Source organism: Oncorhynchus keta, chromosome 5 (genome assembly GCF_023373465.1).
Source record: "Oncorhynchus keta strain PuntledgeMale-10-30-2019 chromosome 5, Oket_V2, whole genome shotgun sequence".
NCBI lineage: Eukaryota > Metazoa > Chordata > Actinopteri > Salmoniformes > Salmonidae > Oncorhynchus > Oncorhynchus keta.
In genome coordinates this window covers 1283961-1310730 of record NC_068425.1, presented here as the reverse complement: position 1 = coordinate 1310730, position 26770 = coordinate 1283961, and the positions used below count along the sequence as shown (strand labels likewise).

General features: G+C 46.0%; 2 protein-coding genes across 8 annotated transcripts; both read left to right on the top strand.

The window, feature by feature from the left end:
- Nucleotides 1-18142: 18142 nt before the first annotated feature.
- natd1 (protein NATD1) lies at nt 18143-21546 on the top strand. The gene is made up of 3 exons (XM_035770605.2): nt 18143-18284; nt 19076-19194; nt 20180-21546. The coding sequence occupies exons 1-3, from the start codon at nt 18188-18190 to the stop codon at nt 20297-20299; spliced, it is 336 nt and encodes a 111-aa protein (XP_035626498.1). The 5' UTR covers nt 18143-18187; the 3' UTR covers nt 20300-21546.
- Nucleotides 20200-24791, top strand: tmem11 (transmembrane protein 11). 7 transcript variants are annotated; one of them, XM_035770600.2, is made up of 3 exons: nt 21685-21840; nt 22294-22363; nt 23781-24791. In XM_035770600.2, exons 1-3 carry the CDS (start codon nt 21837-21839, stop codon nt 24295-24297), a joined length of 591 nt encoding a protein of 196 aa, XP_035626493.1. In that variant the 5' UTR covers nt 21685-21836; the 3' UTR covers nt 24298-24791. The 7 variants fall into 7 exon arrangements, with proteins under 7 accessions (XP_035626494.1, XP_035626493.1, XP_035626495.1 ...); XM_035770599.1 differs by having other exon boundaries at nt 21822-21840; nt 22276-22363; XM_035770601.1 differs by lacking the exons at nt 21685-21840; nt 22294-22363 and adding an exon at nt 20200-20338.
- The last annotated feature ends 1979 nt before the right edge of the window (nt 24792-26770 follow it).

Here is a 26770-nt window from a genome sequence, read left to right as displayed (position 1 = left end):
ACTCCGCCTTCCCATTAGCTTTTGGGTGTCGTGGTGATGAGGTGACGTGCTCGAATTCCCATTCTGCAGCAAATTTTCAGAACTCAAATCCGGAGAATTGGGGTGCCAGCCCATCAGAATCACAGACCTCAATTCCTGGAGTTGCTCGTCCCTGTCTATGTGCTGTCTGATTTGTATAAGGCGCTGATCCGTAACATTGAGGTAGTCAGCCTGGTTGATGTGTTCAACATCCACTTGCTCTGTTTGTAAGCTGCACACTGCGTGTTGTGTTGTTCATGCATAGAGCGTGTGCCTGATGCAGCCCTGCTGAGCGTGTCACTCACATACATCTCTGGCCCTGGCTTATACACCACCTTGAGGTTGTAGTTTTGTTGGGCCAGTAGCATGCTCTGCAGTCGTTTAGGGGCATTCAGGAGAGGCTTGCTGAATATAGCAATAAGGGGCTTGTGATCTGCGGTAATATTGTCGCGCCCATACAGGTAGTGGTGGAAGCGTTGGCATGCAACAATGCTGGAGCACTCCTTCTCTATCTGGGCATAGTTCTACTCTGTTGGAGTGAGTGCCAGAGAGGCGAATGCCACAGGCTGGCCCTCCTGCACGAGGCAACAGCCAAGTCTATACTGGCTTGAGTCACTCTGAATCATGACAGGAGTGCTGCACTGCCTTCATGACAGATGGGGAGGGGGGTTCAAAGACACCCTTCACTTTTTCAGGATCCGCATTCAATCTGGTGGAGGACAAGATGTGCCCATGTAAGTGGACATCTGGCACCTTCAACTGAAGCTTTTTTATACTTAGCCTTAGCTTGACCTGTCTGCATCTGACCATCAGGGCCAGCAGCTTGGCGTCATGGTCACATTCTGCCTCCTCATCACTGTCCCCACAGCCCACTATGAGGATGTCATCTGCTATGGGTTCCATGCCACTGAGTCCCCATCAACAGCTTGTGCCGTTTCCGCTGATACACATCTGGAGCCACAGAGACACCAACCATCTCTTCCACAGAGCTTCAACCACCTCTTCCTGCCCCAGGGTGTCCAAAAGGTAGTCATGTAGCTGCTGGGCTCGTTGAGCTTGCACTGCAGGAAGGCATCTCTGGCGTCCATGAGCGTGAAGACTCTGGCCTTCGGGAGCTTGTAAAGAACATTCTCCAACGTGATCATAATGTAATGTGAACGTCACAAAGCCCGGTTGAGATGTTTAGGATCAATGCATATCCGTAGCTTGTCTGGTTTCTTGACAATAACCATATTACTTACAGGTCTTGGTTGGGTTGTGTATCGGAGGACGCATGACTTTCAACCTTCGTCTCTCCCGAGCCCGTACGGGAGTTGTAGCGATGAGACAAGATAGTAGCTACTAAAAACAATTGGATACCATGAAATTGGGGAGAAAAAGGGGTACAATTTTTAAAAAAGAAGAGAAAAAAAGAAGAAATCTCTTCCAATACACATTGCCTGTGAGCATCAGAGGTGAACCAGTTGCATACACAGCTCGAGCAAGACATCCATCAGTATTTCTCTGACTACGTTCCACCATTGAGTCAAAAAAACGTATGATTGCTGGAGCGAGCTGTTGCTATCGTTAAGGTGTCTGATTCATCATTTTCACCTCGAATAGAAGTAGAGGGACTTTTGTCAGAGGTTGCTTGTTGTGAGCGAGTGCTGGGGGAACTTTATGGACATTGCCAGATGATTCTGCATCTTTGTTGCATTCTTCACATATATAATTTGGCACAGTATTTGCAAATGTACACATCATTTCCTTCTACATTAGCTGCAGTGCAATGTCTCTACACATCAGATAGTGCCCGTGGCATTTTCCTGTAAAGATTAGAAAAAAATGTGCAAAAAAAACAAATACAATTCCATGTACAGATAAATAGTTAAGCAGTTAGATTAAACAACTCCTTTGTAAGATAAATGTTTTAAAATGAAACATGTATGGTAGCAGTCTCAAGCAAGCTAAAACCCACATGGTATCAAAAACTAACTAGCAGAAGTTAACAAATTAGAAATGATTTAAATACACTTTGATGTAGGCTACTATTTACTAGTTATAACCAGCCAGCTGTATGTTGATAGTGTAGTCGTTAAACCACGTCTCCGTGAAGCATAAGATATTACCGTTTTTTAATGTCTCGTTGGTAGTTCAATCTGCAGAGAACAATGGGCAAAACTCCCCAAATACAGATGTGCCAAGCGTTGTAGCGTCATACCCAAGAAGACTTGATGCTTTAATCACTGGAAAAGGTGCTTCAACAAAGTGCTGAGTAAAGGTTCTGAATACTTATGTAAATGTTATATTTCAGGTTGGGTTTTTTTTATATACATTTTCTAAAATGTCCAGCGTACATGGGACAGAGAAGCTGTGGAGGGGCTTGGCTGATGAAGAGTACCTGTACTTCAGTGAGGCGCATGTGCTGACAGGGAAGTCTACTGTTGCCTCACCTGGTCTTATTGGGCCACCGGAGACCATCGGTGGTGACCCCCTCACCCTGTATGACAGCGTGAATGGTAAATGGTCACTAGGCCCTACCTGAATATCCGATCATCTGCAACAACAGAAAACTTCAACCCGTTAGTTTGGATAACAATGAAGTCCTATGAAGTCATTTGGTTTTAAAAGAGCGATATAGATCTTAATTTCGTTCAGTGATTGTCTACTCTATAGTCTATGCAGGAAAACTGGATTTGATACACCAATTTGTGAAATTCTGACATATTTGCATCACATGTACTGTGTATTGCTTTTTGATTTGCCATGGTTTGGTTTCTGCCTCGGTGTTAGCACTAAGCTTCAGTTTATAGCCAACAAATGTTATTGCCGTTTGAATGAGTATGTTATGAATTTAAAAGTGGGTTTGCATGTATATTGAATAAAAATATAAACGCAACATGCAACAATTTCAAAGATTTGATTGAGTTAAAGCTCATATATGGAAGTCAGTCAATTGAAATAAATTCATTAGGCCTGAATCTATGGATTTCACATGACTGGGAATACAGATATGCATCTGTTGGTCACAGATACCTTTAAAAAAAAAAAGGAGGGGGATGGATCAGAAAACCAGTCAGTATCTGGTGCGGCTACCATCTGCCTCATGCAGCGTTGATCAGGCTGTTGATTGTGGCCTGTGGAATGTGGTCCCACTCCTCTTCAATGGCTGTGCGAAGTTGCTGGATATTGTCAGGAACTGGAACACGCTGTTGTACACATCGATCCAGAACATCCCAAACATGCTCAATGGGTGAATATGCAGGTCATAAATAATTTTAGACTGCAGAATGTGCAAAACGATAAATACTGTAACTGTTTACATTTTGATACTGCCACCAAGTACATCAATAATTAAAACATGATTTGAGTTTTAACCAGACTGTTTTCACTCTATTCTAGGTACTGACATGTTCCTCAACCCAACAGCAAACTATGTGATACAAGTTAGAAAGTCTACACACTTTCTGTTCAGATGAAGCCAATGCTTCCATGCAAAAGAGGTTGACATTCAAATCCACTCAATGTCTACATACTTAATATGATCAGATCTACATACAGTGCCTTGTATTCGGCCCCCTTGAACTTTGCGACCTTTTGCCACATTTCAGGCTTCAAACATAAAGATATAAAACTATATTTTTTTGTGAAGAATCAACAACAAGTGGGACACAATCATGAAGTGGAACGACATTTATTGGATATTTCAAACTGTTTTAACAAATCAAAAACTGAAAAATTGGGCGTGCAAAATTATTCAGCCCCCCTTAAGTTAATACTTTGTAGCGCCACCTTTTGCTGCGATTACAGCTGTAAGTCGTTTGGGGTATGTCTCTATCAGTTTTGCACATCGAGAGACTGAATTTTTTTCCCATTCCTCCTTGCAAAACAGCTCGAGCTCAGTGAGGTTGGATGGAGAGCATTTGTGAACAGCAGTTCAGTTTTTTCCACAGATTCTCGATTGGATTCAGGTCTAGACTTTGACTTGGCCATTCTAACACCTGGATATGTTTATTTTTGAACCATTCCATTGTAGATTTTGCTTTATGTTTTGGCTCATTGTCTTGTTGGAAGACAAATCTCCATCCCAGTCTCAGGTCTTTTGCAGACTCCATCAGGTTGGTTTTCTTCCAGAATGGTCCTGTATTTGGCTCCATCCATATTCCCATCAATTTTAACCATCTTCCCTGTCCCTGCTGAAGAAAAGCAGGCCCAAACCATGATGCTGCCACCACCATGTTTGACAGTGGGGATGGTGTGTTCAGGGTGATGAGCTGTGTTGCTTTTACGCCAAACATAACGTTTTGCATTGTTGCCAAAAAGTTGACCAGAGCACCTTCTTCCACATGTTTGGTGTGTCTCCCAGGTGGCTCGTGGCAAACTTTAAACAACACTTTTTATGGATATCTTTAAGAAATGGCTTTCTTCTTGCCACTCTTCCATAAAGGCCAGCTTTGTGCAATATATGACTGATTGTTGTCCTATGGACAGAGTCTCCCACCTCAGCTGTAGATCTCTGCAGTTCATCCAGAGTGATCATGGGCCTCTTGGCTGCATCTCTGATCAGTCTTCTCCTTTGTATGAGCTGAAAGTTTAGAGGGACGGCCAGGTCTTGGTAAATTTGCAGTGGTCTGATACTCCTTCCATTTCAATATTATCGCTTGCACAGTGCTCCTTGGGATGTTTAAAGCTTGGGAAATCTTTTGTATCTTCTTTCTTTTCTCTCCAAAACTCTTGAACGTGCCGTCCTTGGCCAGCTCTCCCGCTATCTCTCTCAGAATGACCTTCTTGATCCAAATCAGTCAGGTTTCAAGACTAGTCATTCAACTGAGACTGCTCTTCTCTGTATCACGGAGGCGCTCCGCACTGCTAAAGCTAACTCTCTCTCCTCTGCTCTCATCCTTCTAGACCTATCGGCTGCCTTCGATACTGTGAACCATCAGATCCTCCTCTCCACCCTCTCCGAGTTGGGCATCTCCGGCGCGGCCCACGCTTGGATTGCGTCCTACCTGACAGGTCGCTCCTACCAGGTGGCGTGGCGAGAATCTGTCTCCTCACCACGCGCTCTCACCACTGGTGTCCCCAGGGCTCTGTTCTAGGCCCTCTCCTATTCTCGCTATACACCAAGTCACTTGGCTCTGTCATAACCTCACATGGTCTCTCCTATCATTGCTATGCAGACGACACACAATTAATCTTCTCCTTTCCCCTTCTGATGACCAGGTGGCGAATCGCATCTCTGCATGTCTGGCAGACATATCAGTGTGGATGACGGATCACCACCTCAAGCTGAACCTCGGCAAGACGGAGCTGCTCTTCCTCCCGGGGAAGGACTGCCCGTTCCATGATTACATTTACATTTACATTTAAGTCATTTAGCAGACGCTCTTATCCAGAGCGACTTACAAATTGGTGCATACACCTTATGACAACCAGTGGAACAGCCACTTGCATCTAAATCTTGTTGGGGGAGAAGGGGGGTGAGAAGGATTACTTACCCTTACTTACCCTATCCTAGGTATTCCTTGAAGAGGTGGGGTTTCAGGTGTCTCCGGAAGGTGGTGATTGACTCCGCTGTCCTGGCGTCGTGAGGGAGTTTGTTCCACCATTGGGGGCCAGAGCAGCGAACAGTTTTGACTGGGCTGAGCGGGAACTGTACTTCCTCAGTGGTAGGGAGGCGAGCAGGCCAGAGGTGGATGAACGCAGTGCCCTTGTTTGGGTGTAGGGCCTGATCAGAGCCTGGAGGTACTGAGGTGCCGTTCCCCTCACAGCTCCGTGGCGAGCACCATGGTCTTGTAGCGGATGCGAGCTTCAACTGGAAGCCAGTGGAGAGAGCGGAGGAGCGGGGTGACGTGAGAGAACTTGGGAAGGTTGAACACCAGACGGGCTGCGGCGTTCTGGATGAGTTGTAGGGGTTTAATGGCACAGGCAGGAGCCCAGCCAACAGCGAGTTGCAGTAATCAAGACGGGAGATGACAAGTGCCTGGATTAGGACCTGCGCCGCTTCCTGTGTGAGGCAGGGTCGTACTCTGCGGATGTTGTAGAGCATGAACCTACAGGAACGGGACACCGCCTTGATGTTAGTTGAGAACGTCAGGGTGTTGTCCAGGATCACGCCAAGGTTCTTAGCGCTCTGGGAGGAGGACACAATGGAGTTGTCAACCGTGATGGCGAGATCATGGAACGGGCAGTCCTTCCCCGGGAGGAAGAGGAGCTCCGTCTTGCTGAGGTTCAGCTTGAGGTGGTGATCCGTCATCCACACTGATATGTCTGCCAGACATGCAGAGATGCGATTCGCCACCTGGTCATCAGAAGGGGGAAAGGAGAAGATTAATTGTGTGTCGTCTGCATAGCAATGATAGGAGAGACCATGTGAGGTTATGACAGAGCCAAGTGACTTGGTGTATAGCGAGAATAAGAGAGGGCCTAGAACAGAGCCCTGGGGGACACCAGTGGTGAGAGCGCGTGGTGAGGAGACAGATTCTCGCCACGCCACCTGGTAGGAGCGACCTGTCAGGTAGGACGCAATCCAGGCGTGGGCCGCGCCGGAGATGCCCAACTCGGAGAGGGTGGAGAGGAGGATCTGATGGTTCACAGTATCGAAGGCAGCCGATAGGTCTAGAAGGATGAGAGCAGAGGAGAGAGAGTTAGCTTTAGCAGTGCGGAGCGCCTCCGTGATACAGAGAAGAGCAGTCTCAGTTGAATGACTAGTCTTGAAACCTGACTGATTTGGATCAAGAAGGTCATTCTGAGAGATAGCGGTAGAGCTGGCCAAGGACGGCACGCTCAAGAGTTTTGGAGAGAAAAGAGAGAAGGGATACTGGTCTGTAGTTGTTGACATCGGAGGGATCGAGTGTAGGTTTTTTCAGAAGGGGTGCAACTCTCGCTCTCTTGAAGACGGGAGGGACGTAGCCAGCGGTCAGGGATGAGTTGATGAGCGAGGTGAGGTAAGGGAGAAGGTCTCCGGAAATGGTCTGGAGAAGAGAGGAGGGGATAGGGTCAAGCGGGCAGGTTGTTGGGCGGCCGGCCGTCACAAGACGCGAGATTTCATCTGGAGAGAGAGGGGAGAAAGAGGTCAGAGCATAGGGTAGGGCAGTGTGAGCAGAACCAGCGGTGTCGTTTGACTTAGCAAACGAGGATCGGATGTCATCGACCTTCTTTTCAAAATGGTTGACGAAGTCATCTGCAGAGAGGGAGGAGGGAGGGGGGGGATTCAGGAGGGAGGAGAAGGTGGCAAAGAGCTTCCTAGGGTTAGAGGCAGATGCTTGGAATTTAGAATGGTAGAAAGTGGCTTTAGCAGCAGAGACAGAGGAGGAAAATGTAGAGAGGAGGGAGTGAAAGGATGCCAGGTCCGCAGGGAGGCGAGTTTTCCTCCATTTCCGCTCGGCTGCCCGGAGCCCTGTTCTGTGAGCTCGCAATGAGTCGTCGAGCCACGGAGCGGGAGGGGAGGACCGAGCCGGCCTGGAGGATAGGGGACATAGGGAGTCAAAGGATGCAGTAAGGGAGGAGAGGAGGGTTGAGGAGGCAGAATCAGGAGATAGGTTGGAGAAAGTTTGAGCAGAGGGAAGAGAAGATAGGATGGAAGAGGAGAGAGTAGCGGGGAGAGAGAGCGAAGGTTGGGACGGCGCGATACCATCCGAGTAGGGGCAGTGTGGGAAGTGTTGGATGAGAGCGAGAGGGAAAAGGATACAAGGTAGTGGTCGGAGACTTGGAGGGGAGTTGCAATGAGGTTAGTGGAAGAACAGCATCTAGTAAAGATGAGGTCAAGCGTATTGCCTGCCTTGTGAGTAGGGGGGAGGGTGAGAGGGTGAGGTCAAAAGAGGAGAGGAGTGGAAAGAAGGAGGCAGAGAGGAATGAGTCAAAGGTAGACGTGGGGAGGTTAAAGTCGCCCAGAACTGTGAGAGGTGAGCCGTCCTCAGGAAAGGAGCTTATCAAGGCATCAAGCTCATTGATGAACTCTCCGAGGGAACCTGGAGGGCGATAAATGATAAGGATGTTAAGCTTGAAAGGGCTGGTAACTGTGACAGCATGGAATTCAAAGGAGGCAATAGACAGATGGGTAAGGGAGAAAAGAGAAAGACCACTTGGGAGAGATGAGGATCCCGGTGCCACCACCCCGCTGACCAGAAGCTCTCGGGGTGTGCGAGAACACGTGGGCGGACGAGGAGAGAGCAGTAGGAGTAGCAGTGTTATCTGTGGTGATCCATGTTTCCGTCAGTGCCAAGAAGTCAAGGGACTGGAGGGAGGCATAGGCTGAGATGAACTCTGCCTTGTTGGCCGCAGATTGGCAGTTCCAGAGGCTACCAGAGACCTGGAACTCCACGTGGGTCGTACGCGCTGGGACCACCAGGTTAGGGTGGTCGCGGCCACGCGGTGTGGAGCGTTTGTATGGTCTGTGCAGAGAGGAGAGAACAGGGATAGACAGACACATAGTTGACAGGCTACAGAAAAGGCTACGCTAATGCAAGGAAATTGGAATGACAAGCGGACTACACGTCTCGAATGTTCAGAAAGTTAAGCTTACGTAGCAAGAATCTTATTGACTAAAATGATTAAAATGATACAGTACTGCTAAAGTAGGCTAGCTGGCAGTAGCTGCGTTGTTGACACTACACTAATCAAGTCGTTCCGTTGAGTGTAATAATTCTACAGTGCTGCTATTCGGGGGCTAGCTGGCTAGCTAGCAGTGTTGTTTACGTTACGTTGAGTTAAAAGAACGACAATAGCTGGCTAGCTAACCTAGGGAATCGGTCTAGACTACACAATTATCTTTGAAACAAAGACGGCTATGTAGCTAGCTACGATCAAACAAATCAAACCGTTGTACTGTAATGAAATGAAATGAAAATGTGAAACTACCTGACCGGGTTGTTGAATTCAAAACAGTAGACGTTGGCTAGCTGTTAGCAGTTAGCTGTTGGCTAGCTAGCAGAGTCTCCTACGTTAAGGACGACAAATAGCTGGCTAGCGAACCTCAGTGAATTAAGATAATCACTCCAAGGCTACACACACTAAACTACACAATTATCTTGGAAACAAAGACAGCTATGTAGCTAGCTAACACTGAACTAATCAAGTCGTACAGTTGAGTGAATAGCACTACAGTGATGCTAATCTGTGTGCGTTAGCTAGCTCCTGGGCGAATAGCAGTGAAGGCTACGTTAGGGCGACGAAATACGATAATTATGCAATTATCTCTGATACAAGGACGGCTATGTAGCTAGCTAAGAAGAATTGCTAAGATTAGACAAATCAACCGTTGTACTATAATGAAATGTAATGAAAAAGTTATACAACCTGCAGAGCGAAGTGCGAATGCGACCGCTCGCTCCAACCGGAACCGGATGGACCGTGATCTCGCCATCACGGTTGACAACTCCATTGTGTCCTCCTTCCAGAGCGCTAAGAACCTTGGCGTGATCCTGGACAACACCCTGTCGTTCTCAACTAACATCAAGGCGGTGGCCCGTTCCTGTAGGTTCATGCTCTACAACATCCGCAGAGTACGACCCTGCCTCACACAGGAAGCGGCGCAGGTCCTAATCCAGGCACTTGTCATCTCCCGTCTGGATTACTGCAACTCGCTGTTGGCTGGGCTCCCTGCCTGTGCCATTAAACCCCTACAACTCATCCAGAACGCCGCAGCCCGTCTGGTGTTCAACCTTCCCAAGTACTCTCACGTCACCCCGCTCCTCCGCTCTCTCCACTGGCTTCCAGTTGAAGCTCGTATCCGCTACAAGACCATGGTGCTTGCCTACGGAGCTGTGAGGGGAACGGCACCTCAGTACCTCCAGGCTCTGATCAGGCCCTACACCCAAACAAGGGCACTGCGTTCATCCACCTCTGGCCTGCTCGCCTCCCTACCACTGAGGAAGTACAGTTCCCGCTCAGCCCAGTCAAAACTGTTCGCTGCTCTGGCTCCCCAATGGTGGAACAAACTCCCTCACGACGCCAGGACAGCGGAGTCAATCACCACCTTCCGGAGACACCTGAAACCCCACCTCTTTAAGGAATACCTAGGATAGGATAAAGTAATCCTTCTCACCCCCCTTAAAAGATTTAGATGCACTATTGTAAAGTGGCTGTTCGACTGGATGTCATAAGGTGAATGCACCAATTTGTAAGTCGCTCTGGATAAGAGCGTCTGCTAAATGACTTAAATGTAAAAATGTAAATGTATCCAAATCCGGCTTTAAACTTCTTCACAACAGTATCTCGGACCTGCCTGGTGTGTTCCTTGTTCTTCATGATGCTCTCTGCGCTTTTAACGGACCTCTGAGACTATCACAGTGCAGGTGCATTTATACAGAGACTTGATTACACACAGGTGGATTGTATTTATCATCATTAGTCATTTAGGTCAACATTGGATCATTCAGAGATCCTCACTGAACTTCTGGAGAGAATTTGCTGCACTGAAAGTAAAGGGACTGAATAATTTTGCACGCCCAATTTTTCAGTTTTGGATTTGTTAAAAAAGTTTGAAATATCCAATAAATGTCGTTCCACTTCATGATTGTGTCCCACTTGTTGTTGATTCTTCACAAAAAAATACAGTTTTATATCTTTATGTTTGAAGCCTGTAATTTGGCAAAAGGTCGCAAAGTTCAAGGGGGCCGAATACTTTCGCAAGGCACTGTATGTATATATGCAAGAGTTCAGGTGGGCCTTCGCACTTCAGCAAACAAAGGAAAGGAGGGGTCCTCAATAACAATGACAAAAATCATGAGAAGGGCTTGTGTTTGATATCGTTCCATTCACGCCATTACACTCCATTTCAGCCATTATTATGAGCCTTCCTCCCCTCGGCAGCCTCCACTGCTGTACAGGTGTCGAACAGGCGACTGACGTTACGACGTCAAGCGGACGTCTTCTTCACAGTGACCTGACCATTGCACTTAGCTCCTATTCATAGCCTAGTGGCCCATTGAGACACAATAATGTAAGAAAATAATGACAATGTGTTTCAAGGTAAATTAACAATTGTTGCACCTAATAATACTAATAATAAGATAATGTGTCTCGTTAATCAATAGGCCGTGTCAAAATATACATAAGTGATATTTGGGTATCTGTGAATCCGGAGACAGAGACCCAAAAAATCAAGGCAACATTATAGAGACGAGGACAGTGAAAAATCATAGTTTAGCCCTGAGGATCCACAGTGTCTAAGGACTACTGCCAGAAAGCCTCTCTTTGTTTTAGTTTACATATGATGCCACATCTTGGCGAAATTTGAACATGTTCTTTGCCTACAAAGCACAGGGAGGAAGGTGAGCCATTCATTTGTATGGGTTACCTTAAGACGAGCAAAACAGAGAAGACCATTGAGTTAGTGAGAGTCTCCCCTTTCCACAGTCGGGCCCATTAGGACGCTACAAACGTGTTTGTGAGATGACCGATTTTCGGGATGTCTCATGGTCTGACAAACACTGCTGTAGCTCCTTCCGACATAGGCTGATGCGGTGGATTGAGAATCGGCCCACGCAAAACTACTGATATATATAGCTTAAATTGACAGATTTTGATGGAGCTTTTTGTATTTTGTTACCTAGATTGAAGCACGGGTGAGTTAATAGACTCTTAAGGTTAAAGATCCCCATTAGCTGCTACTCTTCCTGGGGTCCAAACAATTTAAGACAAAAACTCAAATGTAATAAAACCGTACATAACATTATTACACCACTACATAGCTACAATACATTTAGAATACCACCATACCTACGTGTATGTAGAGTGAGCGTGCGCATGCATCTGTGTGTGTCTTTTCTTCACAGTCCACATTGTTCCATAAGTGTATTTTTATCTTTTTTATATCTTATTTTACAGTTTGCATTCCACTTGATGTGGAATAGAGTTCCAAACTCTGTCTGTACTACAGTTAAGTCAGTATATAGCAATTTAACATATTAAAACAAAATAGATCAATAATATTTGCCCAGCCTTTGCTGCTATGCGTGCAAATGTGCATGATGTGCTGTGACCCAAATTAAAAAGTATTTAATAACTCCAAATAACTAAAAAAGTAGCTATAGGTTGTTGTAACATTTCAACTTAAAACATGTTTTTCATTTTTTTTGCACTGCATGGATCATTGGTGCGGTCGAATGCATCATTGCTGTATGGTGCACTCAAAATGTATTGTAGTTGAGTAGCCAACCTAGGCTACTGCTCAAATGTTGCTGTAACAGGCCTACATGTTTCTCTTTTGAATGGTGTTTTGTTGCAGGTTTTGTTTTTTGGTTATTCATTGTCAAGCTTTAAAAACCGAAGCCAGGCTGCAACATTTTAGTAGCCTAGCCAGGACTGTGGCATGTGTCTGTACACTTTCCCTCCACTAAAGCTCTGTAAACAGGACACACGAAAGCAGCGCAGTTGAAGTTGAATTAAATATACAAGTGCATCAGGCTGTGATTTCATAAAGTAGATGACTCAACTGTTGACTCATTTATACTCGCTTATGTGTGTCTAATTCGGACGGCGGGCCTTGTGTTTGACACGTATGCTAGCCTATTAGCCACATTATGACTGACTTGTGATCATTGCCCTTGTTAGTTTGATTGTATTGACACTCCCAGCCTTAGTTACAGTTGTCAGTTTTTGTTCAAAAATATTGAGTCATTTGAAACTGAAACAGTGCATCGCGAATGGGTGGCGGCAGCAAACAATGTACCAGGCCAGCTGTGATTTACAACCCGATAGCAATATTTTGGGACTAGCAAGAAATGCATTGAACTGCATCCATCTATTCTGCCAACGCCTCACTGTACATCATGGAATTTTGAGTCAAATATAACCTATTTATAAAAACTCGTATAAAGTTGGTTTTGAAACAAACAGGGAATCTGATATTTATGACTTATATTACGATTGTCTGTTTCTGACACGGCCCGCTTTCAAAAACCTGTGGGCTCTCCTTCACTGCAGCCGACGTGAGCAAACATTTAAACGTGTCAACCCTCGCAAGGCTGCAGGCCCAGACGGCATCCCCCCAGCCGCATCCTCAGAGCATGCACAGACCAGCTGGCTGGTGTGATTACGGACATATTCAATCAATCCTTATCCCAGTCTGCTGTCCCCACATGCTTCAAGAGGGCCACCATTGTTCCTGTTCCCAAGAAAGCCAAGGTAACTGAGCTAAATGACTACCGCCCCGTAGCACTCACTTCCGTCATCATGAAGTGCTTTGAGAGACTAGTCAAGGACCATATCACCTCCACCCTACCTGACACCCTAGACCCACTCCAATTTGCTTACCGTCCCAACAGGGCCACAGACGACTCAATCACAAGCACACTGCACACTGCCCGAATCCATCTGGACAAGAGGAATACCTATGTGAGAATGCTGTTCAACGACTATAGCTCATGGGGGTCTCGACCCTGCCCTGTGCAACTGGGTCCTGGACTTCCTGACAGGCCGCCCCCAGGTGGTGAGGGTAGGTAACAACATATCCAACCCGCTGATCCTCAACACTGGGGCCCCACAAAGGTACGTTCTGAGCCCTCTCCTGTACTCCCTGTTCACCCACGACTGCGTGGCCATGCACGCCTCCAACTCAATCATCAAGTTGGCAGACGACACTACAGTGGTAGTAGGCTTGATTACCAACAACGACGAGACGGTCTACAGGGAGGAGGTAAGGGCCCTCGGAGTATGGTGTCAAGAAAATAACCTCACACTCAAAATCAACCAAACAAAGGAGATGATTGTGGACTTCAGGAAACAGCAGAGGGAGCACCCCCCTATCCACATTGACGGGACAGTAGTGGAGAGTGTAGAAAGTTTTAAGTTCCTCGGCATACACATCACGGAACAAACTGAAATGGTCCACCCACACAGACAGAGTGGTGAAGAAGGCGCAGCAGCGCCTCTTCAACCACAGGAGGCTGAAGAAATTTGTCTTGTCACCAAAAACACGCACAAACTTTTACAGATTCACAAACCAGAGCATCCTGTCAGGCTGTATCACCGCCTGGTACAGCAACTGCTCCGCCCACAACCGTAAGGCTCTCCAGAGGGTGGTGAGGTCTGCACAACGCATCACCGGGGGAAAACTACCTGCCCTCTAGGACACCTACACCACCCGATGTCACAGGAAGGCCAAAAAGATCATCAAGGACAACAACCACCCGAGCCACTGCCTGTTCATCCAGAAGGCGAGGTCACCCAGAAGGCGAGGTCAGTACAGGTGCATCAAAGCAGGGACCGAGAGACTGAAAAACAGCTTCTATCTCAAGGCCACCAGACTGTTAAACAGCCATCACATACATTGAGTGGCTGCTGCCAATGTAACAGTATAGACTTTACGTCCGTCCCCTCTCCCCAACATGGGACGCTCTGCACACACATTCAACCTCGATGCATCGTTACCCATCTCTCCACAAAAGCTGCTGCCCTTGCAGAGCAAGGGGAACCACTACCGCAAGGTCTCAGACCAAGTGACGTCACCGATTGAAACGCCACTAGCGCGCACCACCGCTAACTACCTAGCCATTTCACATTGGCTACACCAACATACTAACTCAACTCCAGCCACTTTAATAATGGAAAATTGATGTAATAAATGTATCACTAGCCACTTTAAACAATGCCACTTTATATAATGTTTACATACCCTACATTACTCATCTCATATGTTTTTACTGTATTCAATACCATCTACTGCATCTTGCAATCTTGATGTAATGTATCACTAGCCATTTTAAACAATGACACTTTTAGATGTTCATCTCAGCCTATGCCTCCCTCCAGTCCCTTGACTTCTTGGCACTGACGGAAACATGGATCACCACAGATAACACTGCTACTCCTACTGCTCTCTCCTCGTCCGCCCACGTGTTCTCGCACACCCCGAGAGCTTCTGGTCAGCGGGGTGGTGGCACCGGGATCCTCATCTCTCCCAAGTGGTCTTTCTCTCTTTCTCCCCTTACCCATCTGTCTATTGCCTCCTTTGAATTCCATGCTGTCACAGTTACCAGCCCTTTCAAGCTTAACATCCTTATCATTTATCGCCCTCCAGGTTCCCTTGGAGAGTTCATCAATGAGCTTGATGCCTTGATAAGCTCCTTTCCTGAGGACGGCTCACCTCTCACAGTTCTGGGCGACTTTAACCTCCCCACGTCTACCTTTGACTCATTCCTCTCTGCCTCCTTCTTTCCACTCCTCTCCTCTTTTGACCTCACCCTCTCACCTTCCCCCTACTCACAAGGCAGGCAATACGCTTGACCTCATCTTTACTAGATGCTGTTCTTCCACTAACCTCATTGCAACTCCCCTCCAAGTCTCCGACCACTACCTTGTATCCTTTTCCCTCTCGCTCTCATCCAACACTTCCCACACTGCCCCTACTCGGATGGTATCGCGCCGTCCCAACCTTCGCTCTCTCTCCCCGCTACTCTCTCCTCTTCCATCCTATCTTCTCTTCCCTCTGCTCAAACTTTCTCCAACCTATCTCCTGATTCTGCCTCCTCAACCCTCCTCTCCTCCCTTACTGCATCCTTTGACTCCCTATGTCCCCTATCCTCCAGGCCGGCTCGGTCCTCCCCTCCCGCTCCGTGGCTCGACGACTCATTGCGAGCTCACAGAACAGGGCTCCGGGCAGCCGAGCGGAAATGGAGGAAAACTCGCCTCCCTGCGGACCTGGCATCCTTTCACTCCCTCCTCTCTACATTTTCCTCCTCTGTCTCTGCTGCTAAAGCCACTTTCTACCATTCTAAGTTCCAAGCATCTGCCTCTAACCCTAGGAAGCTCTTTGCCACCTTCTCCTCCCTCCTGAATCCTTCCCCCCCCTCCCTCCTCCCTCTCTGCAGATGACTTCGTCAACCATTTTGAAAAGAAGGTCGATGACATCCGATCCTCGTTTGCTAAGTCAAACGACACCGCTGGTTCTGCTCACACTGCCCTACCCTATGCTCTGACCTCTTTCTCCCCTCTCTCTCCAGATGAAATCTCGCGTCTTGTGACGGCCGGCCGCCCAACAACCTGCCCGCTTGACCCTATCCCCTCCTCTCTTCTCCAGACCATTTCCGGAGACCTTCTCCCTTACCTCACCTCGCTCATCAACTCATCCCTGACCGCTGGCTACGTCCCTCCCGTCTTCAAGAGAGCGAGAGTTGCACCCCTTCTGAAAAAAACCTACACTCGATCCCTCCGATGTCAACAACTACAGACCAGTATCCCTTCTCTCTTTTCTCTCCAAAACTCTTGAGCGTGCCGTCCTTGGCCAGCTCTACCGCTATCTCTCTCAGAATGACCTTCTTGATCCAAATCAGTCAGGTTTCAAGACTAGTCATTCAACTGAGACTGCTCTTCTCTGTATCACGGAGGCGCTCCGCACTGCTAAAGCTAACTCTCTCTCCTCTGCTCTCATCCTTCTAGACCTATCGGCTGCCTTCGATACTGTGAACCATCAGATCCTCCTCTCCACCCTCTCCGAGTTGGGCATCTCCGGCGCGGCCCACGCTTGGATTGCGTCCTACCTGACAGGTCGCTCCTACCAGGTGGCGTGGCGAGAATCTGTCTCCTCACCACGCGCTCTCACCACTGGTGTCCCCCAGGGCTCTGTTCTAGGCCCTCTCTTATTCTCGCTATACACCAAGTCACTTGGCTCTGTCATAACCTCACATGGTCTCTCCTATCATTGCTATGCAGACGACACACAATTAATCTTCTCCTTTCCCCCTTCTGATGACCAGGTGGCGAATCGCATCTCTGCATGTCTGGCAGACATATCAGTGTGGATGACGGATCACCACCTCAAGCTGAACCTCAGCAAGACGGAGCTCCTCTTCCTCCCGGGAAGGACTGCCCGTTCCATGATCTCGCCATCACGGTTGACAACTCCATTGTGTCCTCCTCCCAGAGCGCTAAGAACCTTGGCGTGATCCTGGACAACACCCTGACGTTCTCAACTAACATCAAGGCGGTGTCCCGTTCCTGTAGGTTCATGCTCTACAACATCCGCAGAGTACGACCCTGCCTCACACAGGAAGCGGCGCAGGTCCTAATCCAGGCACTTGTCATCTCCCGTCTTGATTACTGCAACTCGCTGTTGGCTGGGCTCCCTGCCTGTGCCATTAAACCCCTACAACTCATCCAGAACGCCGCAGCCCGTCTGGTGTTCAACCTTCCCAAGTTCTCTCACGTCACCCCGCTCCTCCGCTCTCTCCACTGGCTTCCAGTTGAAGCTCGCATCCGCTACAAGACCATGGTGCTCGCCACGGAGCTGTGAGGGGAACGGCACCTCAGTACCTCCAGGCTCTGATCAGGCCCTACACCCAAACAAGGGCACTGCGTTCATCCACCTCTGGCCTGCTCGCCTCCCTACCACTGAGGAAGTACAGTTCCCGCTCAGCCCAGTCAAAACTGTTCGCTGCTCTGGCCCCCAATGGTGGAACAAACTCCCTCACGACGCCAGGACAGCGGAGTCAATCACCACCTTCCGGAGACACCTGAAACCCCACCTCTTCAAGGAATACCTAGGATAGGGTAAGTAAGGGTAGGTAATCCTTCTCCCCCCAACAAGATTTAGATGCAAGTGGCTGTTCCACTGGTTGTCATAAGGTGTATGCACCAATTTGTAAGTCGCTCTGGATAAGAGCGTCTGCTAAATGACTTAAATGTAAATGTAAATGTAAATGTTTACATACCCTACATTACTCATCTCATATGTATATACTATACTATCCACTGCATCTTGCCTATGCCGTTCTATACTATCACTCATTCATATATTTTTTTATGTACATATTCGTATTCATTCATTTACACTTGTGTGTAGAAGGTAGTTGTTGCGAAATTGTTAGGTTAAAGTTTTTCTTGGTAAGCGCTTCTCATGTGTGTGTTTGTCAGATATCTGCAAATGTTGATTTAAGCCAAGTGTTTAACCTTGATCGAATGAATTCCATGAATATGTGATACATTAACTGATTATTGATGACAAAATAAACGGATTATGCGCATCTCAACTACAATGTAGACGGCCTGGAACACGGCCATTCTCAAATGAAGAATCGCAGCAATCATTGGTCCGCTCAGACCATGTGATCTACAGTAGACTTCCTTGGAGGATGATGGAGTGTTTTGCTGGATATTGATTCTTCTGAGTTTGAGGTGGATATGATTTAATCGCTTTGAGATCCATTTCACCTCAATCAAATACGTTTTGGCGAAAGGAAGACGAAAGACCATGGCCCAGGCTACACAGATGAATGTCCCCGAAATCAACACTCCGATAACAGTAGAACACGATAAAAAGAAGCGACAGTTTACCATACGACTAAATGGTAATGTAACGTTAGCTACGCGAAATCGTACGTGTTTTCCCTTTTATGAATTGTTTACCAAAGAGTATGGTTAAACTAGTTAGCTAACCAACTTTTCCACAGCGCAAAAGAGTCTTACCCGATTGCAATCGTACTGGGATTTAGATAAGGAACGTACTTTTTCCTAATGGTCGTTGTAAACAAACGGACAAAACGCTACTAGCTAGAACTCAAGTGGCATAGCCAAGGATTTGTAGCATTAGCCAACTGGGAAAATTCTTAGCTTCCTGGCATTGAGCGGTTGAATTGAATGCTCTTGCTGTCACGCATCTAACATGGTGTTGTTGTTCTTCTCAGTTAGTTTGCTAGTTTGTGCATGCACATTCGCTCAAAAAAAAACTTCTGATTTGAGAGAATCTGCTTAACTTTCTCTAAAAACCCAATTGCTCATTTATCTGCCCGCATCCCTATCTTTGATAGATCTTTATTTGAGGTCTGATGGAGAATCAGACTGATGTGTACATACATTTTTAATAGTCGTGCAAGGTGTAAGCCCTACTTATTTAGCATATAATTGCACCCTTTTAAATTCGGAGCGGGGCAGGTAGCCTAGAGCGTTGGGCCAGTAACCGAAAGGTTGCTGGATCGAATCCCCAAGCTGTCGTTCTGCCCCTGAACAAGGCAGTTGTTATGAACCCACTGTTCCCTGGTAGGCTGTCACTGTGAATAAGAATTTGACTTGCCTAGTTAAATAAAGGTTACATTTAAACCTTTTTTTTTTTTAAAGGTAACCCTTTTCTCTTTGGTTCCAGGCTCTCATGACCGTGCGGTCCTCTTGTACGAGTATGTCGGGAAGAAGACTGTGGACCTGCAGCATACGGAGGTTCCAGACGCCTACAGAGGGAGAGGCATTGCCAAGCACCTGGCCAAGGTTCGACTGTCTGACAATATGGAATGGAAACATAGCCCAATGCAAAATACACCCTCACTCCTATTATGTCCCTAGATCTTTTAACATTTATCTGTGCCTTTCAGATAAGCAATGGGAGTCCATAGGTCTCAATATTACTGGTTAGGCATTTGAGCCCATGTCCTTGTCCAGAAACAACTCATAATGCTACCCATCATTTGCTATAACACAATTCTGCAGGAGGACCTTCTTGCAATCTGGACCTGTGTAGCTCACTCTGTGTATGGAGAGAAGTCTTTGTACCTCTTTAACCCAGTAAGAGACAGTAAATACAGTTTCCTAAGCTGTCCGCTGATAAACTGCTTTAATTGGACATTTTGGACTCTCCCATCTAGTTCTCTTTATAACAGCTGCATGGCAATATGAATGTTGCTTGTAATTCTGAAAATCCAAGCATTGGCCTGTTTATTCAGTCTAGGCAGTGCTTTGCCAGATGAGTTCAGCTCAGAGCGCTGGTGGGTAATATCAAGGGAACCGTTATGGTAGAGATAAGAGGAAGAAGGAAATTAAAACATGGTTTGTTTGAAGATCTGTGTAGACCGGAGTGTTAATATTTTTAAATCTTTCTATCAAATATAATAGAGCAAGTGTCTCGCCTTTTATCTGCAGTCCCTGATTACTGCATGTATTAAAATAAAACCAGAGTGACACAGACAGTTACTTTGTAAACTCAAGCTACAACATTTACATTTACATTTAAGTCATTTAGCAGACGCTCTTATCCAGAGCGACTTACAAATTGGTGCATACACCTTATGACAACCAGTGGAACAGCCACTTGCATCTAAATCTTGTTGGGGGGGAGGGGGGTGAGAAGGATTACTTACCCTTACTTACCCTATCCTAGGTATTCCTTGAAGAGGTGGGGTTTCAGGTGGGGTTTCAGGTGTCTCCGGAAGGTGGAAAACAACTCCTAAATTAAATGGCAATGTTCTGTTGATTGCAGGCGGCCATGGATTTTGTGGTGGAAGAGGATCTGAAGGCTCACCTTACCTGCTGGTACATCCAGAAATACGTCAAAGAGAATCCCCAGCCTCAATACCTGGAGCACATCCACCCCATGTGACCCCATGACAGAGAGGAGTGGAGAGGGAGAGAGACTGAGGTAGAAAGCATGGCTTCATGCTTTTGGTTTGGAGGACTTTGTGCTATGTTTTTTTTTTTTGGGGGGGGGGGGTGTAAGGGAGAGGGAAACCATACTATAGCTATCTCTACAGACATAAAGACTCCTTGTTGGAGAGCAGTGGTAGAAGAACTGTCCGAGTGCCATTGACATTACTCATGGCCTGTCCTCCATGGGAATGGACATCAGTGTGTGTGTGTGTAAAGAAAAAAGGAATGTTGTAGAGTCTTGCTGTCTTATTGTATATACAGTGGCAAGACTGTATGCAGGATTCCTGTTTTTGTACTGTAAGAAGCAATGTCTCATCACACTACACTACAATACTGGCCGTATTGCTTTCACTTATCCTGTCTTGGCTGGTCATTTGAAGAGGAGTGAACAACGGCAGGAGGAAAGGAACAGCTTTCTGGAGTGGAATGCAATCCTGATCATTCAGGATGTTTGTCCTCTCGTCAAAACCATCAAGACAAACAGCTGTTCATTAGCTGAATCAGGTGTGTTAGAGCAGCATTTGCACAATAGTGTGCACATACAATAGCTCTCCAGGAGGGTGGACCACACCTGGTTTACTTTAGACCATCAACTTGCGGGCTATATCCCCTACATGCAGTCAGCCTGTCGTAGGCTAGTGAGGCACTTCCCTCTATTCCTGCTATGCTGCCCAAGACTATCTGTCCCCATGTTAATCAGGACAACCACTCTTCAGTAGGCCTACCCTTCACCTTAAATGTTACTGTACAGGAAGCTGCTGTGCTATCTGACATGAGACATTGCCATAGAACCTTCATTGACCGTGGGGGTAATCTTCTACTGTCTGTAAAAGCACTAATTCAGGGCTGTTCTACTACAGTTTAAATCTTGTGTGGCATTTTCTCTATACAGTTTACAAGCATGGCTTAAGAAAACAGAAAACTAAATTCCAATATCAAGTAACAGGTTGTATTTTTCATTTGCTGAGTATCTTAAACTAGAGTAGGGATTCTCTCTGGCTTTGACCTAGGTGAGATGTACTATTTACTAGGTGACTGAATGCATACTGGTCAGGAAGGTAGTAAAACTGATGACACAGTCTTCAGGGGATGGCTCTGTAGGCCTACTGTCTGACAGAGATGGGTATAAAGTCTGCAGACAGTCTGATTATTTTCCATGTCTCTCTTGTTTTAAATTAAATAATACCTTATTTGACTAACCATTGAAACATTGATTTACAATCATTTAGAAGTGCCTTTATACATTTGTAAGTAGTTTCCTAGTATACTTCACCTCTGAGCTGCAGAATACCAAGGTGATAACATTTTAAAGGTGCACTTTATGCAATTAATCTATTGACAAGGGAGGCAGGGAGCATACTAATGGATTGCACATGTTACTGTGGTTTGCACGGGGTTACAACACACTTCCCAGTCTAGTGTTCTACACCGTGTGTGTGATAAGCCAGATATCAACTCACTAGAGAAGCTTGGATTGGACAGGACACAATATGGGTAAGTATAGAAACCTGAGGCAGGTAAATATCACCCCCACTTCAGTGTGACAGTCCGTTGCATTGAAGTGTGAGTGTAGCCCATAATAGCTAGTGGAACAATTTACCTGCTGCGCAACCTGGCTATAGAATGGTTTATCCAACTCGAGTCCCATAGTGTTGTCCTTGCTTGTGATTGGTCATTTCTCAACTGTTACAAAACATAAACATGATGTGTAGGCAGCATTATCCGCATTTGTGTTATACATTTTGTATTACATTTTACGTCAAAATGTACTAGTGTAGTAAATTAAACTGACCTCTACATTTACATGGTATAAATAATGAGTGGTACGTCCTACATGCATTCAATTAATTATGGTAAATGTAGTACGACAAAGTACATTTAGTCGTCCTCGCAGTGTATTGCAAGTATAACATACACTACACATCCTAGCTTGCACTGCGTCCACAGCAGTCGTATATTGGTTCTCCAAGATGGCGTCGTTGGGAAGGAGGCGCGGTGTCCCAGTCAACAGGGAGAGGTCAGTTTGACTCAATCATTGCCATATCACGACTATTTTTTGTGTACAAGGTCTGTTTTATGATACCTACACGTTCACTATTCCAACATATGGCCTTTAAAAGCTAAATGCAGCTGTCACTCCCGAATTCCTTCCTCCATAATTGCTCATGTGATGTTTTGATTAGCATGTTTGCTATTGTCGCTAACCTCGATAGCCTGTTCATCAAAGCTTCAAAGTCAAGTTCTGGATAGGTTAGCCATCCCAACTAAAATAGTGTGAAAACATGCCGTAACGTTACAAAGTAGATATACTAGCGCATATCAAACATATCGGTCGTATAACACAATAACGTTTTACTCGCCGCTTGTAATTTATGTACTAGCTACTTTTCAGAGCAGCTAGCTTCCAAACAGCGGTAGAGCTGACCAATGTAACGTTATGAACTGCCGTTATGCAAAGCTGCGTCCAATATAGCACAGCAGCAGCTCCCATGTTATACGTAGCCAATATAGATGTTACTGGAATTTTGAAAGTTGTGAATGATCAACATGCTCGCTAATCCAGAGTTTTATTTACGTTAGCTAGCTAACAGTTAGCTACTTGACGGGTGCGTTCGTAAATTCGCTCTGGAGTGTCTGACTCAGCCAGGGTGAATTTACGAACACAGCCTTATTTAGCATGCCGTGTTAATCTTGTTGGGGAGCTAGCTAGCGCTCTTGCGCGTGGCAAAATGTTTGCAAAGTGAGAGATTCGAGTTTTACACGTGAGTTATTTCCACTTGATATAGCTACATTTAGTTTTCTCCTGCATATTGTTCATATTGTCCATAGCTACGTTAACGTTCCCAGGCACAGTCCCTGGTTCGTATCCAGGCTGTATCACATCTGGCCGTGATTGAGAGTCCCATAGGGCGGCGCACTATTGGCCAGGGTAGGCCATCATTGTAAATAAGAGTTTGTTCTTAACTGACTTGCCGAGTTAACTTTATTTATCACCATAGTTTATTACTAACAAGCAACTTGAGTGACTGTTGAGAATTCTAAACATGAGAAAATACCCTACTTTCCCTTTGATTCAACAGCTCTTATTTATGTCAAACATGCACAGGCAACACATGTCAAAGTTCCACAAGTTTTTACCACAGTGGGCTGAAAAAACAGGTGTTGTGCACTAATCTGATATCAAGGTCATGGACTATAATGTAAAAAAAAAAATGTTTTTGTAAAAGTAGTTGTTCCCCTTATTTCTTCACAAGTGGTACTCATCTGTACATCATTAAAAACTGGTGCAACCACTTGCCTTAGGCCCTGAAGCTGCACAATTGCTATGAAGCTTGGAAAATATTTGGGAATTTAATATTGTGATTCTCTTCCTTTTCCATCTACTTTCTAATCCCCTCTCTCTCCCTCATTATCTCATCTCTCTCTGTACACAGGGGAGTGATGGCGGCAACGGACTGCTACATCGTTCACGAGATCTACAACGGGGAGAATGCGCAGGACCAGTTTGAGTATGAGCTGGAGCAGGCACTGGAGGCCCAGTACAAGTACATTGTGATCGAGCCCACACGCATTGGCGACGAGACGGCCCGCTGGATCGCCGTGGGCAACTGCCTGCACAAGACGGCCGTCCTGTCGGGCACCGCCTGCCTCCTGACGCCGCTCTCGCTGCCGCCTGAGTACTCGCGCTACGTGGCACTGCCCGCTGGTGCCCTCAGCGTGGCCTGCTCCACCCTCTACGGAATCTCCTGGCAGTTCGATCCCTGCTGCAAGTACCAGGTGGAGTACGATAGCCAAAAACTCTCGCGGCTGCCCCTGCACACACTCACCTCCTCCACGCCAGTGGTTCTGGTGCGCAGGGACGACATCCACAGAAAGAGACTCCACAACACGATAGCGCTGGCCGCCCTGGCCTACTGCGCCAAGAAGATCTACGAACTCTATGTGGTATGAGCATACTCTGAAGAGGGTTAAACAAATCAAATAAAAAATCAAATAAAAAAAAATATAGCGGGAAAAGAAAGAATCCACCCAGTAGTAAGCCAAGTGGAAGCCATGTGCTGAGTCGAGGGTTTGCCCCTCACCCCCTCCACCCCACCTCACTTCCACGGGCGCTTACTTTTTGGCTGTTTGATGGATCAGAGGGATAGAGTTCAAACTAGAAGGAATTATTTTTCCCTTATTTTCTTTACTTGTAAGTGACATCACCAGTGCACTTATCCATATGGTACCCTTGCGCCTCTTCCCAATCCCTGTACCCCTCTCAATACACTAAGTTAGGGCACAAGGGTAGCTAAGTAAAAAGATTTAGACTGAATTGTGTTGCAGTTGAAACGGACAGGCTTAAGTATTACCAACATGTCTATTCCTTGAAGTTTTACTGTACCCCTTTCTTGCTGATCAGTATGTCACCCTTTCATTAAACATTAGGATATTTCAAACTCTCATTTCTGTATTTTATTTTTCATTAAACAAATTCTACACTGTCTTGAATCACAAAGGCAATAGCATTACCTTTGTTTTCAGACTTGTCTTTCTAGGTTTACTCAAGTTTTTGGAACAAAGTCAAGACCTTTAAACATACTTGTTTGGCCATCCCTCACCAGTCACCAGCCTTAACAAGTTGTTAAGGACAAAACAGATCAACACGAACATAGGACTTGCTGTGCATGGCCGATTTCCTTTCTGTTCCTTTCCCAACATTGTGTTGGTCTGTCTTGTCCTTTACACACATGCAGTTATGGGCAAAAAGACTGTCCAGATGGAGCTCTTTGTGGGATTGTTAGACACTTAATGGGGACTTTCTGAGTGTAGGAGTGGGTTGTGTATGTAAGGGACATATACACCGAGTGTACCAAAAATTAAGAACTCCTGCTCGTTCCATGACAGACTAACCAGGTGAAAGCTATAATCCCTTATTGTTGGCACTTGTTAAATCCACTTCAATCAGTGTAGATGAAGGGGAGGTGACAGGTTAAAGGATGTTGTTTAAGCCTTGTGACAATTGAGACATGGATTGTGAGCCATTGATTGGTGAATGGGCAAGACAGAATATTTAAGTGCCTTTGAATAGGGTATGGTAATAGGACCCTGGCACACCTGTTTGTGTCAAGAACTGCAATGCTGGTGGGGTTTCCCATGTGTATCAAGAATGGTCCACCACCTAAAGGACATCCAGCCAACTGTGGGAAGCATTAGAGTCAGCATGTATTAGGAAGGTGTTCCTAATGTTTGGAGTACACCGTGTTTATGGAGTCCCAAATGTTGCAAGTAGTCTTGTGTTTTTTAATCTTAAAAATCAGGTTGTTTGCTATGTAAAATAGAACATGACAACCTTGTGTGCACACGACTTAGCCAGGTTACAAGAAAATTATCATTCATATTTTAAATTAAAAATCGCACTAAAGAGAGCAACATTAAATTTAGTGTCTTAACCATTATGGTTTATCTGTATTTAATTTAATTTGGAATATAATTTGAAATTGTAAGGCTTTGCAGCTTGATGGGGGCCTGATTAGCCAAATACCTGTTTGGCAATCATCAATACAGGGCAACTTACCCTGTTTGCCTGTGTTTTCTTTCACATTGCTGCTTTGCAATATATTATACAAAATTAAAAATGAACAATTTTTTTATTTTTTTTTTATTTCACCTTTATTTAACCAGGTAGGCTAGTTGAGAACAAGTTCTCATTTGCAACTGCGACCTGGCCAAGATAAAGCATAGCAGTGTGAACAGACAACACAGAGTTACACATGGAGTAAACAATTAGCAAGTCAATAACACAGTAGAAAAAAAAAATGGGCAGTCTATATACAATGTGTGCAAAAGGCATGAGGAGGTAGGCGAATAATACAATTTTGCAGATTAACACTGGAGTGATAAATGATCAGATGGGCATGTACAGGTAGAGATATTGGTGTGCAAAAGAGCAGAAAAGTAAATAAATAAAAACCGTATAAAAACAGTATGGGAATGAGGTAGGTGAAAAAGGGTGAGCTATTTACCTATAGACTATGTACAGCTGCAGCGATCGGTTAGCTGCTCGGATAGCTGATGTTTGAAGTTGGAGAGGGAGATAAAAGTCTCCAACTTCAGCGATTTTTGCAATTCGTTCCAGTCACAGGCAGCAGAGTACTGGAACGAAAGGCGGCCAAATGAGGTGTTGGCTTTAGGGATGATCAGTGAGATACACCTGCTGGAGCGCGTGCTACGGATGGGTGTTGCCATCGTGACCAGTGAACTGAGATAAGGCGGAGCTTTACCTAGCATGGACTTGTAGATGACCTGGAGCCAGTGGGTCTGGCGACGAATATGTAGTGAGGGCCAGCCGACTAGAGCATACAAGTCGCAGTGGTGGGTGGTATAAGGTGCTTTAGTGACAAAACGGATGGCACTGTGATAGACTGCATCCAGTTTGCTGAGT